This window comes from Lepidochelys olivacea, assembly GCF_965140295.1.
Source record: "Lepidochelys olivacea isolate rLepOli2 genome assembly, chromosome: 25".
NCBI classification, from domain to species: Eukaryota; Metazoa; Chordata; order Testudines; family Cheloniidae; genus Lepidochelys; species Lepidochelys olivacea.
In genome coordinates this window covers 16539979-16557252 of record NC_140435.1, presented here as the reverse complement: position 1 = coordinate 16557252, position 17274 = coordinate 16539979, and the positions used below count along the sequence as shown (strand labels likewise).

The 17274-nt window shown below is 60.8% G+C and overlaps 1 protein-coding gene across 1 annotated transcript; it reads left to right on the top strand.

The window, feature by feature from the left end:
• Nucleotides 1-1074: 1074 nt before the first annotated feature.
• Nucleotides 1075-15101, top strand: USHBP1 (USH1 protein network component harmonin binding protein 1). Its single transcript, XM_084614502.1, has 15 exons — nt 1075-1326; nt 3337-3494; nt 4977-5092; nt 5911-6074; nt 6765-7049; nt 7943-8080; nt 8749-8909; nt 9621-9761; nt 10248-10348; nt 10579-10726; nt 11187-11469; nt 12104-12316; nt 12835-12926; nt 13288-13410; nt 14208-15101. Exons 1-15 carry the CDS (start codon nt 1318-1320, stop codon nt 14380-14382), a joined length of 2307 nt encoding a protein of 768 aa, XP_084470628.1. The 5' UTR covers nt 1075-1317; the 3' UTR covers nt 14383-15101.
• Nucleotides 15102-17274: the final 2173 nt, after the last annotated feature.

The following is a 17274-nucleotide window of genomic DNA, read 5'->3' as shown; positions in this document are numbered from 1 at the left end:
ATCCTCTCCCCACCGCAACATGGCCGGCTACCAAATTCTTCCCAGCTCCATAGGTACCATTGTATGTACATGATTCCACAGGCTCATTTGCATACAGCCATAAACTTCAGCTTGTGGTCAATACCCGTTGCGGGCAGGGAGCGTTTGTTCGGTGTTTGTACAGCCCCTAGCGCAGTGGGAGCCTGGGCCATGACTGGGGCTCCTGGGTGCCCTGGCAAAACCCAAAGAAAAACATGCCTTCCAGCGTAGCCGGTGCTCGGGGACAGGCGTCTCGTATCAAATCCCAAGCGATGCCTCGGCTAGAAACACTGCAGCTGTCGCACCCACCACAGCGACCGGAGGGGCAGGAGCTGGGTCAACAGGAGGCTTTGCTGGGGTTCGCTCGGCTTAACGATGTCTCTCAGCGCTTGTGGATTTTTCACCCTCCACAGTGATGTCGCTGGGTCGACCTCACTTTTTAGTGCAGACTTGGCCTGAGGCGTGGTCCACACTGAAAAGTCTGTCGGCATGACTATGTCCGTCGGGGTGGGGACAAACCCCGGTGTACACACAGCTATGCTACAGAAGAGGGCCTCAGTCAGTGTAGTTAACCTTGTCCGGGGAGATGGGCTTCCTACGCCAACAGAAAAACTCCTTCAGCCAGCCTAGGCTGCATCCACACTCGGGGGCTCTGCCGACTAGGGCAGACAAACCCTTGGTCTCAGATGTGACAGACCCAGCCCTCTAACTAGACACTTATCTGGCCTCCGTGACTGAGCACCTCACACCCCCTGTGAGACAGTACCACAAGCAATACAGGACACTTTATAACGATCCCCAGCGCCCTTTCAACCTGCCGGATCTTTTGAACACTTTCCTCTGTGTCCAGAGAGAGGTTTACGTCTCATTCGGCTGTAGCGAAGGCAACGGGCAGGACAGACTCAGCTCTACCTTCCTGTCTATGGGACGCGCAAGAGTTAAAGGGCAACAGAGCCTGCAGCCAAGTTTTACAAGGGAGAGGAAATATACACAGGATCGGGAAATGGGAATGGGCCGGGATGCCGGGAAGCAGCACAGACGGCGGGGAGATCCTGGCAGAGCCATGTTCTCCTCGCACTGGGACAGTCTGAGAGGTGGCTGGGCTGCGCTAGGCCAAGGGTCTTGGAGAGCAGCTGCTGAGAAGGGGTGCAATGGCATTGCCTGATTATCTCCCCTGTCTTTTCTCACCAAAGCGATAGGACCCTGCTGCTTCCTGTGACTGTAACCTCCCGCCCCAGGGATCGGATCCTCAGACGTGGCTCCTCTCGTGCGGAAGGAGAAAGGGGCAAAGGAACAGGGATGGAGAAGGCAAGTGGCTTGCTCCTGGGGGGTCTGGGCAAGGGAGCCTCGCCTTGCAGGCAGGGAGGGTTATGGGTCTGGCTTGGCTTTGCAATTGCTCTCGCAGGGTTTAGACTGGCTGTGATTCGCTCTGCAGTGGGGAAGGACGAGGTGCCCTGGGCCCCTGTCTCCCTCTCCCAGCCTGACTCTACCAGGAGCCCCCAGGGAACAGACCACCGTGTCATTGTGGGCGATTCAGCCATGGCCAGAGCTCTTGATCTCAGTGCACCAGCCTGGGCTCCACCCTGCCCTGCCATGGGGACGGGCTGGACAGTCTGATGCATCTTTTCGCTCTCTGCTATGACCCTGTAGGGCCCTTGCCCCTCCACACAGTCACAGCCCAGCTGCCACTGCAGCCCTGGGCCTGCATATTCTCCCCCTCTGCTGCTCAGGGAGGGGGGAATGGCTAGCTGCTCCATGGGTGGGACTGAGAGACCTAGCCCTGCTCCTCACAAGCCAGTTGCACGTGGGGTTGCAGGAGGAGCGTGGCATCTTAAGGGCATGCACCTCCAGAAATCCTACCCTCACTGCAGGGATCCTGTATGGCCCTGGGGAAAGGGCCCTAGAGTGGGCACAGCGTCCTTCCCAAGAGCGCTGGGGTACCCAGCATGCCCAGGGTGTGCGGTGGGGGGCTCTGGCACAGGGCGGTGGAGGGCTCCCTGCTCACGCTAGGCGCCAGTGGGCTAACCCTGGGCTGATGTCGCTCCTGCTGCGGGGAGGACATTGTTCCCACTGAAAACAGGAAGCAGCTCCAGCCTTTCCTGGTTACATGCTGGCTGAGACGCTTACAAACCCGCTGGCTAATGACCCATGGAGGGCTGCACTGCCCCTCTCAGCCCAAAGGGGGCGCAGGCGGGAAGCTGCAGGTGGGCATGGTGTGACCTGTAAAAGCACCAGCCACAGAGGCACTGAGAGTAACCAGGAGCTGCTTATTCCTGGCATTGGGTGTAACGGGGCTGACGTGCTCCAAGGTCGCAGGCTGGCCTCTCTGCCCAGCGGGAATGTCACCCCACAGGAGAGTGGCATCTCCCTAGTACAGCTTCCAAAGCCAGGCTGCTTGCGGGGGCTGTAACTGCATCGCTGCAGAGTCTGGCAGGTCTTGTACATGAAGCAGGGGTGGGCTTGCCCAGTGGTTGGCTGGGAGCCCCCCAAACGAAGCCCATGGCGCTGAATGGTACCGCCGATGATCCAGTGCGGGGGGGGGGGGGTTTGATGGGGGTGCTCAGGTGTGAAACAGGCATCCCGAGCCTGTGTGGTCATTAAAGATCCTATGCCACTCTCGGCAGGACTCAGGGGTTACCCCCCATCCCCTAGTGTCCTGGCCCCATTCCAACACAGGACTTTGCCAGCTTCCGTCATTTTGCTGATTTTTTCTCCTTAAAGCCCCAGCTGCTGGACTCCAGTGATTATGGGAGAATTTCAGCTTCAATTTTTTTAAAAAGTCAAATCCCAGCCCTCCTGGCTGGGGAGAAAAGCTTGAAAATTTGACCCCCAAAGGTTCTAAACCTGAAAGGTGAATAAAACACCCCCAATGTTTCACTTGTAAAATCTCTGGATTTTTAAACCAGTATCTGGATTACTGGGAGACAGGTTCATGACTTTTGCATGCTTGGGGCCTCCTGTCTCCCTGAAACCTTTCATCGGGCCACCATACTCTTTACTTCCTGTTGTCCTAGAAATTGCTGTATCAAGCAGCTAGTTCAGACTGGCTGATGCGTTCCACACCAGAGCTGGCTGCTTTAGCAATGCACTGGTGGGTGGGTGTCCTCTTCGCCCAGTTCTCTGTGGCCTTGCCCCTGGTGCTGTTGTTTACAGTGCAAAGTGACTGAGAAACACAGCTGAATCCAAATGTAGCACTTTGCACAGGTGTCAGCGACAGGGTGCAGGGAATCAGGGCCATGGTCGGTACAGGGCTCTCAGATCTTTCGGCATGAAAGGAGCCTGAGATGTCTGGGGTTCTCTGGGCGGGGTTCTCTGCAGGGCGAGCTGGACTCAATCTCTGAGAGGGAGGAGGAGGCCGACGTAGCAGGGGCGGACGAGCGGGCAATCCTGCGCTACGAGGAGCACATCACCACACTGCTCGTCACCATCACCCAGCTCCACAGCAAGGCTGAGCAGCTGCAGCAGAGGAGAACCAGGTACCTGCCCTGCTTGTCACAGTACCCTAAAGGCCCTGCCAACAGCTCCTGGGGAATCAGGAGCCCCTTCAGGGGGGCACTGAAGGGCATGCAGTTGCCACTGTTGGTGTTGTGGCATAGAGCAGCAATGCCAGGCGGGGATAAACACATCTGCCTCTAGCCCTTTGTAGGACGGGGTGCTCTGGCCTGCTGGGCTTCCTGTAACTCATCCACAAAGTGTGTGTTATGTCCCCCTCGAGCAGCTGCTCCCCACGGAGAATGACAGCCCGCTACTGCTGCCAGCTAATGGAGCCCCTCTCTAGTGCGAGTGGGAAAGGGCTGTGCTGTGTTATGGATGGCTCTGGGTTCAGTTTCCGTTGGTAGTGCAGGACTGGGGTTGGTACAGCCATGCTGGGCCTGGGACTGATTGCCCATGAATCCTCGCCCAGGCCTTGGCCTCCTCTTGCCCTGTCAATGGCATGCCCTGTGGCCTCCTTACGGCCCCACTCCCCAGTGTCCTGCCTCTTCCCATCTCCCTCTTCCACTCCATATTCAAACCCTCCCCCACTCTGTTCATTCCAGGGGTCAGTTCGAAATTACCCTCCAGCCTGTGCCAATACCTGGCCTCTCTCTCAACTCCCCTTCTCCCTCAGACCAATAGCTCCCTTTCTGTCTGTCCGTCCTAGCTCCCCGCCTGGTGCGCGAGAGCCTTCTTCTCTGCCCTTGGGAAAACTCTCATTCTCATCTGAAAGGCCCGCGCCTCTCCGGCTGGTAGCCCTCAGTTTCTCTGTCCCTTTGCTACTCTGGATCAGCTAACTCTGTGAAGCAGTTCTGGACACTGCTTGTAGAAAAGATGCTCTTTAAAATGAAGTTGTCATCTATTCTATTCTATTCTATTCTATTCTGGGTCTTGTACGCTGCCTGTCACCAGGGTATCTTTGTGTCTGATTCTTTAGCTGAAAACATGGCCTCCTTTAAAGGCTATGGACTGGCTGCTGTGGTCTGACCTGCCTGGCTTCATCTAGCAGTGACTTTGCGTTCTTCTTCTTTTCCTGCAGCCCTGGGGAAAAAAGATAGGAACTTTCTAACAACCCTGCTCTTCGACCTGGGCTGTCCAATTGTCACGAACATTTACGGGCTCAGATCCACAATTTTCTTGTCCTCCTGTCCCATGATGATGAAAAAACTCCTGATATTTTACTCGCCCATCACAACAAAAACAAAACAAAAACCCACGATTCTAATTTTGCAAGGCTGTACTAAACGTGCTCTGGGAACAGAGGCTTGCTATTAATCCAGGTGCTCACTAGATGTCACTGTTTCTTAGTGGCATAATATTAATCTGGCAACAAAACATTGGTGTCTTAGAGGGCTGGTTTCAGGTGGCTACACTCGCACCTGGAACTCAGCTGTCTCACATCAGTTGCTCCCTTTGCCGTGTCTCCGGGGGAGTGGAGTCGACCGCTCTCTCCCCAGGCATCCTCTGGCTTTGATTTCCTGCAGAGAGGAAGATGAGTATTCAGACCAGTGCTCCGAATACACAGCGAGCCTTCCCAGGTGTGTGCAGAGGCCCTGGAGCTTAGCCATCCGTCCATTCCCCATGGGCTGCATGGAGGAAGGTAAAGGGGGGTTCATTATATTTTGTCCCAAGCTATCCCACGCCTTTTGGAGGCAATAAGGTCTAGTGGGCAGACCTAGGTCTTCTGGGTTCTATTCCTGCCTCTGCCACTGGCCTGCTGAATGACCCAGGGCAAGTCACTTCCCCCCTCCATGCCTCAGTTTCCCCAGCTGTGAAATGAGGAAAATGGTACCACCCCTGCTATGTCAAGCACTTTGAGATTGCTGTGGGAAGAGCTCTTGACAAGGTTTATTATCACTGAAAGGGTTTCATCTCGTCAGGGGCCCCGTTCTCACCAGATTCCTGACAGATCCTGGGTCCCAGAAGTCGCAGGCTGCCTATTGTGTACGAACCCGGCTAGGGTCGCCGATCCCGGGTTCATCCCGTCGTGATGCTGCTGCGTTGCCTTGGCCCACCTGCATCACTGCAACGCCAGCCCCAGGCAACAGTGCACAGGCCTGTGGAAGTCGGGGGAGGTGGGATGGGACTGGAGGGAGGCAGGAGGGACTGTCATGATCGAATGGGGTGAACACAGGGATGCCATGTCTGGGGCAAAGCCTGCCAGCTGCTTCCTGGTGGTACAGACTCATGGGCGCTTCTCTTCCTGCCGTGGGCTCCGGCGGTGGGCCTGCTGCTAAATCCACGCAGGCAGTCGGTGCCAGGAGCTCCGTCCCCTTGTGCACTGAGGGGAGCCACAGCCTGCTGGTCTGTCCCTCTTTACAGCAGCCCCTCTGGGATGCAGCCCAGATCCCTGAGGGTGTAAGGGGCATGAGCCCCACCAGCCCTCCCCCCGACTCGTCCCTGTCTCTCCCCCGCTAGGAGGCAGCTCCGACGTGTTCCTAGATCTGCAGCAGGCTGTGGCCTCTCTGGAGAATGCCGTGTTCTCCCGGCGGAGCCAGGCTCGGCTGCTTGGCAGTGCTGGTGGGGAGACGGGCGCAGGCGGCCCCAGCGTGGTGGGAGAGGAGTGGGCCCAGATAGCCAAGGTGAGCAGACCTCCCTCCCCCCCTTTCTTAACCGCCACCATCCCCTCTCCCTTCCAAACACCTGGCCTGGGCTCTCAGCCTCCCCCGGCTGGGACAGGCGGGGTTTGCCTTCTCTATGCAGCAACCCTGACGTGCCCTGGCATTGGGGCCCAGCTCTGTCCTGCCCGGACCCCGCTGGGGGACGGGCAGCTGGTTCTCTGGGGCCTGGCCAGTCCCCTCTCCAGAGGGTACTCACGGAGGGCAGCTACAGCCAGTTGTGATGGTGTCTGAGGTGGAAGTGCACCGAGACCCACCTGCATATACCCCACAGAGGCCAGCAAGCGCCCCTTGATTTGGAGCCAGTGCCCCCTAGAGGGAAAAGGCCTGGCACCCCATTCCCTGCCCCCCCCCCCAAGCCAGCCAGTTCCCCTGCCCTGGGGGCAGATTGGAGCAGGCGCCCCATAGAGGAAAAAGGCCCCGTGTCCCATTCCCCACGCTCCTGAGCCAGCCAGTCCCCTGATCTGCGAGGTTTGAGTTTAAATTGCCTGGAACCAGAGGTGGTGGGGATTCAATGAAGCCTAGATACCAAGGTGACAGGTGCCTTACACAGACCTAATTCCTAGGGAGAGTTCTGGACTCCTGGCATGATGCAGAGACTGTAGCTTCAGTGGGTGACTGGGATGAGTGTGTGTGTGTGTGTTGCATTTCCAGACCCTGGAAGAGGTAGAAAGAGGCCTGGGGGATTTTGCGGGACTCCCGGAGGACAACAGGAGCTGTCCCTGGAAGGCAGCTCCCAGGGCGCCGGGGGAGAAGATGAGCGAGGCCAGCCCAGGGCTCTCAGCCGAGGACGTGAGCTGGATCAAGAAGGAAATAGCCACATACGCAGAGAGGAATGCGGCTCTCCGGGTGGCGCTAGGGAGCAAGGAGGAGGAGCTAAGCAGGTCCAAGGTCACCCTGCAAGCATTCCAGGAGGAACGGGAGAAGCTCCAGAGAAAGGTGTGTATGACAGTGGTGATATCCCCTGCCACTGACATGCAGCCACCTCTGGGGGCAGGGCAGCAGTGCTGCTCCCTGCGGGAAAAGGGACTTGGCCAGTGGTGGTAGGTTCAGGTCTTCTGACTAGTGCAGTGGATATTTCACTGTCCATGCAGGGCAGCCAGGACCTCATTTGGGAAGGTCTCAACCCGACTGCCCCAAGCACATGGCCACATGGGTGATCTTTTTATCTGCAAAAAGGAAAGGAGGACTTGTGGCACCTTAGAGACTAACCAATTTATTTGAGCATGAGCTTTCGTGAGCTACAGCTCGCTTCATCGGATGAAGTATTTTATTCAGCCAGTAGATGTCACTGAGTGCGGCGTAGACTAGAGTTCCATGGGAGGTGGGGGTGCTCCCTGGTAAACAAAGCAGACAAAGCTAGAACTCAAGCGGTGGGGAAGCCTGTGTCTTTGTAGCCGTTTTGTTCCACACACACCTGATGCATTGGATCCGTGATTTCTCATCTTGTGGCAAAATGCATGGGAGTCGCATTACCTGCCTCCAGAGGATGAAGGGCTGGGCCACCCCCCTGGCAGTGGAGCTCTTGGCCCCCCAGGAAGCAGGGCTCTGCTCAGCCTGTTGAGCTATTCCACTGGAAGGGGGCTGGGTGACGGGGCACTGAAGGAGGGAGGGATTTCACAGAGTCCGTGTTGGGATGCGAGGACCTCGGTTTCACAAGGTCTGGGATCTGTGTGGACTCGGCTTGTTAATTTCCTGGGTGCAATCCAGACTCACCCCCCGCACTTCCATGGGGCTACTCCGGATTTACTCCGGTCGCTGCTGTCAGTCAGCCCTTGCTATGGCTCGCTGAGTCCATGTGAGGTGAGTGACGGGTGCCGCTCTCTGCTCAGGTCAAGGAGCTGCAGGACTCACTGCTCCGAATCGAGACACTGTCCCAGCCCTGCAGCCCCTCAGCATCTGCCAGTGACACTGTCAGCACCAGGGGGTCCGTCAGCCCCGGCGGGGAAGGGGATCCCTGGCCGTTCCAGGTGAGTGCAACGCCAGGTCTCAGTGCTGCTTCTCCGTCCCATGCCGCTAGGTCCTGCTCACTGCGGGGGGTCAGGATGCCAGCCGGGTCGCAGCTCCCCAGGCTGCTGGGTTATGTGGCTGCCAAGCTCAGAGCCGGGAACGACCCATAGACCGGGATGAGCAGCTGCCAGCCAGCTGCGGGCATGCTCCAAAGCCCACTGCAGCCGATGGAAAGAATCCCCAGCTGACCGCAGGGTGTTTGGATCAGGCCCTGCGTGCATCACCTGCAACAGGCAAGGAGCCAAGGGGGTGTAATACATGGGCTGCAGGCGTGTGACCATGTCTCCCTCCAGGGGCTGGCCAGAGCGACTACAACAGCCGGCTTCTCGCAGCCAGGGGATTTACTCCTTCGGCTCAGCTGAGAGAGGCTGGGCCAGTCTCCACTGATGGTTGTGGGCACTGGTCCCAGGTGGCCGTGGATTGTGACACCAGCTTCTAGCAGGCAGCTCCATCCCTGCTGTGATGTTTAACCGCAGCTTTGTTAATGCCCCACCCTGGGTGTCACCTGCATGCCCCTATCCCAGCCCCCTGGGGACCTAGGCCTGTCGCCGTCCTGCAAGGAGTCCTTACATCCACCCGCAGCCTCCGCCAGGCACAGACTCATTCCTGGGTTTGTCATCCCCGCTAGTGCCCTCTGCAGGACCCAGTTGCCGCGGCCCAGAGCCTGATCCGGTGCTTTCAGAGCTGCTCCAGCACCCAGCACCTCTGCCGCCTGTTCCCCCAGCACCGCCCCCCAGCATCGGAGAGCCACGTCAGGGAGTGGGAAGCTCGGACACAGCAGCTGCGAGGGTGAGGGCAGAGGCTCGCCAAGTACTTTACCCATTGGACAGGGCAGCCTCGCACCTGGCCCCTCTGCACCAATGAGTTTGATCATCCCCCAGGTACAGGCAGGGGAAACTGAGGCACGGAAAGGCGAAGTGACTCACCCAAAGTCACACAGGAAGCCTGGAATAGAAGAGCCAGGAATAGAACCCAGGAGTCCTGACTCCCCTCCCCTGCACTAAACACTGGACCCCATTTCCCTCCCAAAGCTGGGAATAGAACCCAGAAGTCCTGACTCCCAGTCCCCTACATTAAGCACTAGACAATACAGTTTCAGACTCTCACATCCAAAGCTCTAATGGGCAACCCCTTCCCCCCGAGAATGGTGACAATGAAATGCCGCCATGGCCCCAGTATTTGGCACATCCTCCTCTTGGGGTGAAGGGGGAGTCCTGGGCTGAATTTCCGGGCTGGGGAGGGCTGCAGGATGTCCGGTGGCACCCCCTGGGGCTCGTTCCAGAGCTGCATTGACGGGTGGCGAGGGTCCCTTTGGGAGGAGGATGTGTAGATAGCACGGGAGGTGTATTGGTCGGGCATCACTTGGGGATGCGGAAGAGCTGGGTGGGTTATAAACCGGCCCTTCTCCGGGCTCCCCGAGGAGCCAGCCCTGCCCCATCCAGTCCGATCCCCTTGGTGCGGGTCACAGCTGGATTCTCAGCGCCACGCCTCCTGCTCCAGGTGCATCGAGAGGCTCAAAGGCCTGAACCAGCTGCTCTCGGGGACGCTGCAGGAGTGGAAGGGCCACTCGGAGAGGCTCAGCATGCTGCTGGGGCAGCACGAGTCCAACAGCACGGCCCTGCGCCTGGCCGCGCAATACAGGTGAGGGGCCCGGCCCCGGGACCCGCGCCTGGATTCCCCCCATGGGGAGAGAGGAGCCAAGCTGGGCCGGGAGGCGGAATGGACTGTGTGGGAGGGGCAGGGGCACAAAGGGCTCCGGGGGTTGGGGGTGGTGGTGTGAGGGGCTGGGGGTGCTCAGGAAGGGGCACAAGGGACTGGGGGGCTCAGGACGGGGTGCGAGAGGTTGTGGGGGCTCAAGAGGGGGTGCGAGGGGCTGTGGGGGGCTCAGGAGGGGGTGCGAAGGCCTGGGGAGCTCAGGAGGGGGTGCGAGAGCCTGGGGGGTTCAGGAGGGGGCGCAAGGGGCTGGTGGCTCAGAATGGTGCGTAAGGGGCTGTGGGGGGCTCAGGAGGGGGTGCGAGGGGCTGGGAGCTCAGGAGGGGGTGCGAGGGCCTGGGGGGCTCAGGATGGGTTACAAGGGGCTGGGGGCCCCGCCAGCTCTCAGGCTGCTCTCTGTGCTTGGCCCGGCAGCGAGCGCTGCGTGGAGGCCTACGAGGTGCTGCTGTCCCTGGCCGGGGTGAAGCTGGGGCCCTGGCTGGAGCCAGTGGAGGAGGGAGATGCCCTGGACAAAGGTGAGTCCTTGCAGCTGGTCCCCTCTGACCCCGCAGCCACCAAACGCCCCTCGCTGTGGGGCTGGCAGCTCAGGGGTCGGTGGGGGGAGCCCATCGCTCCACGGCGCCCCCAGGGGCGAGGGGGGAACCAGCTGCCTTGTGCCAGGCTCTGCCCTGGACTCCAACCCCGCCAGGAGCGGGGGGCCCTGCCAGCAGAGGACGCACCAGCATGAGTTTGTTCCCTGCTCTAGGAGAGCCCGGGGCGCGCGCTCCCAACAGCCCCGGTGGCAGGATTGGGGCTGTGCTGGACGAGGCCAGGAGGTTCCTGGGGAGAGCGGAGCCTGAGGGCGAGGAAGCCGGGTCGGGGCAGGACCGGGCTGGGACCCATGGATGGGAAAGGTAGCAGAGCTCCTATGGGAGGGTTGTCCAGGGACTGGGGCTGTGGGCTTCTGAGATGGGCCCCAAGACTCTGATCTGAGCCCTGAGGGATGGGACCCCGAGCCCCCAGTCCAGGGGGATGGGACCTTGAGCCCTGGATCCTCCCCCCCACCACATTCAGGGGGATGGGACCCCTTGGCCCCAGTCCCGGGGGATGAGACCAGCAGCCTCCAACCCCAGGAGTCAGAGATGGGACCCTGAACCCCAGAGCTCCCCCATCCAACGGGATGGGACCCTGAGCACTCCCCAGTCCCAGGGAATGGGACCATCAGCCTCCTACCCCAGGGGATGGGACTGTGAGCCCCCGAGCCGCCCCCCCATTCCGGGAATGGGACCCTGAGCCCCCAACCCAGATCCAAGGGCTGTTGGGCCCCTCCCCCTCTTCTCCCAGCCTGCTCTCGACACCTCTCTGTCCCAGCAGCACCCCCAGCCCCGGGGCCCTGGGGCCCGGAGGGGCAGAGGAGGGGATTCTGCACGAGTACATCCGGCGGCTGCGGGCGGAGCAGGCCTCGGTGGAGGTCTCCCTGCTGGAGCTGGGCTGCCAGGCCGCGCCTGGTTCTGCCGGTGCCATGATCCAGAGTAACGACGCCATCAAGGCCAAGCTGGATGAGGCCGTCAGGGTCGCAGGGGGGGTCCTGCCCAGGGAGACACCAAGGCCAAAGATGGAAAAACCACAGCTGCTGCACGACTTAGTGGCCATCAGGGTAGGCACGGGGCAGGACGGGCTGGGCTAGCGGCCACAGTGCAGGGCGGGGAGCCAGGACTCCGGGGTTCTGTCTGTGGCTCTGGGAAGGGAGTGTGGTCTAGTGATTAGAGCCAGGTCAGGGTAGGGGGTTGCTGGACTTCTGGGATTTGTTTTTGGCTTTGTGAGGGGAGAGAGGTCTAGTGGCTAGAATGTGTGTGTGTGTGTGTGTGTGTGTGAGGACTCCGGGGTTCTATTTCTGGCTCTGCCACAGACCTGCTGGGTGATCTTGGGCAATGCATGTCCCCTCACTGTGCCTCAGTTTCCCTCGATGTATATCAGGGACCCAGAGGGTGGCGAGGCTTGGTTAGCATTTGTGAAATATTATTAATGGGGTAACTGCTGAGCAGGCCATAACGGGAGCCCGGAGGGTGGGGTGAGGGGCTGGGGGGAGCACAACACGTGGGGCATGAGGGCCTCTAGTGGCGGGATTGTCCCCCCACAGAGGGACACGAGCCGGGAGATCTGCTTCAGCTATTGGGGACCCTGCGTTTAGCTCGGGCCGGAGGGGCCAGGCCTGGGGAGCCGGAACCCGCCGTGGCCCAGGGCCAGCCGCTCGCTTCTGCCTCCCTGACGGCGCCTCCCTCTGGCCCCAGGAGTCAATGGCGGATCTGAAGACCCAGCTGCACCTGGCGGAGAAGGAGACGCGAGGCCTGGAGCTCTGCACCTACACGCACCGGGCGCAGGAGGCCGCCCACCTGCTGCTCATCGAACACCTGCAGGGGGAGCTGGACGGGCAGCGGGGCCGACGCCCCAGCTCCGGGAGCAGCAGTAGTGGAGACAGCACCAGCTGCAGCAGCTGCCTCGGGGTACGTCAGGGGCTGGGCGCCGCCCGCCCGCCTGCAGACACAGCAGGGCAGGGGGGCCCTGAGGCACGGCCAACTGGACCCCGAGGAAGAGGGGCGTACCTGGAGGTGGCCGGGGTCAGGGGAACGCAGGAACAAAAGGGAAACTCCCTGGGGCCTGGCCCATGAGGCAGCCACGGACCCCAAAGGGAGAGCAGCTCTGCCCCTGACCTGGGCATTTCACACCCATTGTGCACTGGTGTAGATGGCCCCACGGAGTGGGGGATCTGCCCCTCCCGGGGGACAGGGTGGGGGGTCCCGCAAGGGGGATCCAGGCGAGAATCAGTGCCTCTGCCGGGTTCACAAGGAGCCGAGAGGCCGTTGTGACCCCGATGTCCCTCCCGGGAGTGGGGGGCCGGTGGGTTCTGAGCCCAGCTGACGGAGAGGTTGTGAGCTGGGTTTGTCAGGTGCCCCCGGGCCCCGTCCCAGCAGCCGCTGTATGGTGATGGGGGAGCTTAGGGGTTGTTCTTGGGTTTCTCCAGGACGTCGGGAGACGGGAGGCAGAAGCTGCTAGACCCCAGGCTGCCCTGGATCGGGAGACGATGATGCTGGAGCTGGTTGGAGCGCTGGCCCGGTGAGCACCCCCTCTCCCTCCGTGGAGAGCCCCTTCCTCCACCCATCTGCTGGTGCCCCATGTCCCTGCCACCCCCTCCCAGCCCTGGCAGCGTCAGTGACTGCACGGGGGCCACAGGCTGGGTGGAGGAATCGGGGCCCCTGCCCAGCTCGGGGGCCCACAGTGGAAAGCTCTTGGGCGCAGTGCAGTGGAGACTCAGCCAGCGGCTGTGGGGAGGGGAAAGGTCCATGCTTTTGGGGTTGGGGGGATCCCATCTCAGGGGAGGGGGCGGGGGAAATCCAGTCTCAGTGTGCGAGGAAGGGGGCCTCCCCTCTCCATGGGATCTGTGACATCCTCCCTCAAGCCTTCATTTCCGTGGCAGGAGCAGGGAGCTGAGGGGCCAAGCCCAGGGCCTGGCGGCCTCCCTGGAGCACCGCAGCGCGACCAGCCGGGTGCAGCAGGCCCAGTGCGTCGGGATCACCAGAGACTTCTTCCAGGCTCACAGGTGGGGATGGAGAATCCCAAGGCCCTGCTGGGAGCCCCTGCACCCCCTCCTCCACACAGCCCCAGTCCCAGGGCTCCCTCCCGCCACTCTCCTGGGGCTGCAGCCCAGCCTGGGAGCTCTTTGTCCGGTGTCTGCAGGAGCCAGTTGGGGCAACGCGCCCCGAGGGGAAAGGTCTGAGGGCAGCAACCTGGCGACGCCTCATTTGAACGGCTCCGAGTGCTTGGTAAAGACAAGGGCAGAGCCCAGGTCTCTGTGGGAATGGAGCCGAGGTCGCACAGGGCATCTGCAAAAGAGCTGGGGAAAGACCCCAGGAGTCCTGGCTCCCAGCCCCCTGCTCTAACCCACTGGGCCCCACTCCCCTCCTCGGGCCAGGGGTAGAACCCAGGAGTCCTGGCTCCCAGCCCCTTGCTCTAATCCACTCCCCTTCCAGGGCCAGGGATGGAACCCAGGAGTCCTGGCTCCCAGCCCCAGCTCTAACCCACCGGGCCCCAATCCCCTCCCAGGGCTAGGGGTAGACCCCAGGGCCACGAGTTGCTCCCAGCCCCCTGCTAGTCCCTAGGCAGCAGCCTCTGTCTGCAGCAGGCCGTTTGGGTGAGATTATCAATCAACGTGCACCCAGCAGAGGGGTTTAGCTGCACTTTGGTTAAGGCCCAGAAACACCCCAGGGGCTTCCCTGAGCCTGTCCTGAGCTCTGCACCTCCCTGTGCTCCCCGCCCCAGCTGATCCCAGAGCAACTTCCCTTTCCTGCCCCATCTCGCGAGCCAAGTCCCTGCTGCTGAGTCCACCTCTCTCCGCAGCGCCCTGGTGCTGGCCTACAGGAATGCCAGGAGGAAGCAGGAGGCTCAGCTGCAGAGGCTGGAGGCCCAGATGGGCGCGATGGGCGAGCGGCATGCGGAGCAGCTGCGCTCGCTCACACAGGCTCTGCAAAGGCTGGAGGAGCGTCGCATGGCCGGCAGCGAGACCTGCATCTAGGGCAGAGCCACGGTGGGGAGTGGGGGTGGCCGAGTCCCTCCCGCTGGCGTGCAGGGGTGACCAGCTGGCAGGGCCCAGGGTCGCCTCTCCAATCCATGGGGAGCTGGGAGCAGGGGGTCTTCTGTTCATTGAGTTTATTGCTCATAAATCACACCCCGCAGCCCCCTGCTAGCCCAGCCCTGGGCTCCTCACACACAGCTGTGCCGATGCCTCCCAGCCTGTCCTGGTTTCCCACCCAGAGAGCTGCATTGGGGGGAGGTTAGTGCTTGGGAGGTTTATTCTTGGTGCTGAGCAGGAAGGGGTTAATAGCAGAGGGTTGTACAGATGAATTGGGTCTGGTTTTAGTCCATGCTGGGCCCAGGGTCTGTGGCATTTGGGTGGAGACGAAATCACTCAATAAAGAGATCTCCAGTTCGAATGGGACTCTTCCCTATGCCTTCCGGCATCCCCGAGAGCACGGACAAGGCTGAGCTGTCTGGGTCTAGCCGGGCTGCTCTTTGCACATCCTCTGTTACAGGCTTCCATAAATTTTACCTCTCGAGTCTTCCTGCTGCTTCCCCAGCTGCCCAGGGGGACGCCTGGCATGGCAGATTCTCCAGCTTCATCCTTAACGCGGGTCCTGGAGATCACCATCCTCTGTTCTGGACAATGTTAGAGACAAGGGGTTGCGGGACTCCAGGGGTTGCGGGACTCCCTTCTGTAAGAAAATACACAGCTCCTTTCCCCTGGGCCTCTCCTAGGGGTGACAGGGGGTGGGAATGGGAACAGGAAAGCTCCTGCCTTTCCGGATGGTGTGTTTCGCATGGAGGGAGCCAGAATAAGCAAGTTCTCACTCTCTCTGAATGGAGCCGGGCACTTTCTGCATTCACATCTATCCCAGCACAGACCTGCAGTGCCAGCAAAGAGCCAGCGGAGGGCGCCTCTGCACACAAACAGGGAGCTTCTCTGCCCTGGAAAAAAGAAAAGGAGGACTTGTGGCACCTTAGAGACTAACCCATTTATTTGAGCGTGAGCTTTCGTGAGCCACAGCTCACTTCATCCGATGCTGTAGCTCATGAAAGCTCATGCTCAGATAAATTGGTTAGTCTCTAAGGTGCCCCAAGTCCTCCTTTTCTTTTTGCAAAGACAGACTAACACGGCTGCTACCCTGAAACATCTCTGCCCTGGGGAAACCCAGCAATGCAAATCGACTCGGGTAGCCTCAAAGCCAAGTGCAGCCCCAGCACCGGGCCCAGACCTTCCCAAGGGAGCACATTCTTGTAGCCTCAGACAGAGCAGCATAGAGGGGAGGGCCTCACTGAACTCAGCTGCTTTTAGTAACTAATTTAGCTGTTTTACATCATGCACACTTATCCTGTGGAACTCTCTGCCACAAGACCTTGTCGAGGCCGAGAGCTGAGGAGGAGTCTAGGGCCAATCCCCCCAGTGCGGCGCCCGTTCAGTGCTGGGCCAAGAGGTTTCAGCCCGCAGTGGCTTTGATGTCTGCAGTCGCCTTCGGGCATGGCGAGCTCCAACCTGCACAGTGAGCTCCCAGCCAGCACTGAGCAGGTCAGGCAGGGGCTTGTGAGCAGAGCAGCATCTCCCTCAGCCCTGCCCCAGGCACTGTCTCTCTCCCATGGTCCATAGGAAGGGCGGGACGTGCTAGTCGGATTGTGGAAAGAGCCACTAGCATGATCTGGCCAGTGCAGAAAGGGAGGAGGAAAAAACAAGTCCCCCCCAGGCTATGGGCAGCCTCGAAGAATATGTGAAGTGGAGTCATGTGAATAGCAGCTTGGGGAGGGGGTGGAAGCAGGGAACCCTTTTGATCCATCTATCAGAGTGCTCGCTGCCCCAGAGCAGCAGTGATCCCTATTGAGGCCAGGGAGTTGATGTGTGCCTGGCCCGTTTAATACCAGCGCCAAGCCGGGGGCACTCGAGAGTGTGTGCGCTGCCTGGCCTGGGGCAGCCGATCACCTTGGACCCACTGCTGCTCAAAGCAAGCCCCCCTTCGGCCTGACCCCCGCTCTGTGCAGCGGTTTCTAACAGGCCCTTCATTGATGCTGAGCAGTGGGAGCGGCTGCCCTGCCTGCCCCTGCATTGCACCAGCGCCTGAGTGATCCGTCACTCGCTGCCCTGACTGCACCCAGGACGGATAGGTCTGGCGGAGAGAGGAAACCCGCCTCCCCAGCCCAAGCAGCCGGAGCGGAAATGGGGCATTGTCGCTGGCTTGGGATCTGCACGGCGTCCTTCATGCTGACTGTGTCCCCAGCACGCAGCGCAGAGCCCAGGGCCAGGGCGATCAGAGGCAGAGAGCTGGCGAGAAGGGAGCTGCTGCACAGCGGGGCTGCAGAGCAGACGGTTCTCGCCCTCTGCGGCAAGGAGGCAGCGGGTTCGACGGGAGGGTGACGAGATTTGGGCGTTACCAGGGCAGCCCAGGAGAACGACACCCTGTAGGCACAGAGCAATGCCGCCTTCCCCACCCTGCCCTGCCAGTGCATGGGGCCACACCCGACTCCGTCGAGCACGACACAGCTCCCCGGCCGCTCTGCCTGCGGGCTGGGGATGCCCTGCCCACTCGAAACTGGACTGCGATGCACCCATGTCACCCACTCAGCCTGCAGCCACAATCCCTCCCTGCCCCCGCAACCTGGGCTGGCTGGAGAGGGTGACTCCGGTCCCCCACCCGCCGCCAGGCCCCCAGCTGCTCTCGGGGGTCACAGGCGGCTGGGCTGGGAGGCTCCGGCGGAGCAGGTCAGCTCATTCTTGCTGGGAACAAAGACCGCCCTCCCCCCCATATTTCCTGGGCGCCGTTGAAGACATTTGGTAACCCCGACAGTGGGATCAGAGGTGACGGTGGCAGGAGGGCGCGGTGCATATTCATGAGAGGAGCGAGGCCCTGACCTCGGTCGGGTG

What these genes read in the sequence shown, in the direction of transcription:
- USHBP1 (XM_084614502.1), top strand. An exon ending in CTGCAGCAGAGGAGAACCAG is followed by an intron (nt 3,495 to 4,976) that starts GTACCTGCCCTG and finishes GATTTCCTGCAG; the next exon opens with AGAGGAAGATGAGTATTCAG. An exon ending in GGGATCCCTGGCCGTTCCAG is followed by an intron (nt 8,081 to 8,748) that starts GTGAGTGCAACG and finishes CATCCCCGCTAG; the next exon opens with TGCCCTCTGCAGGACCCAGT.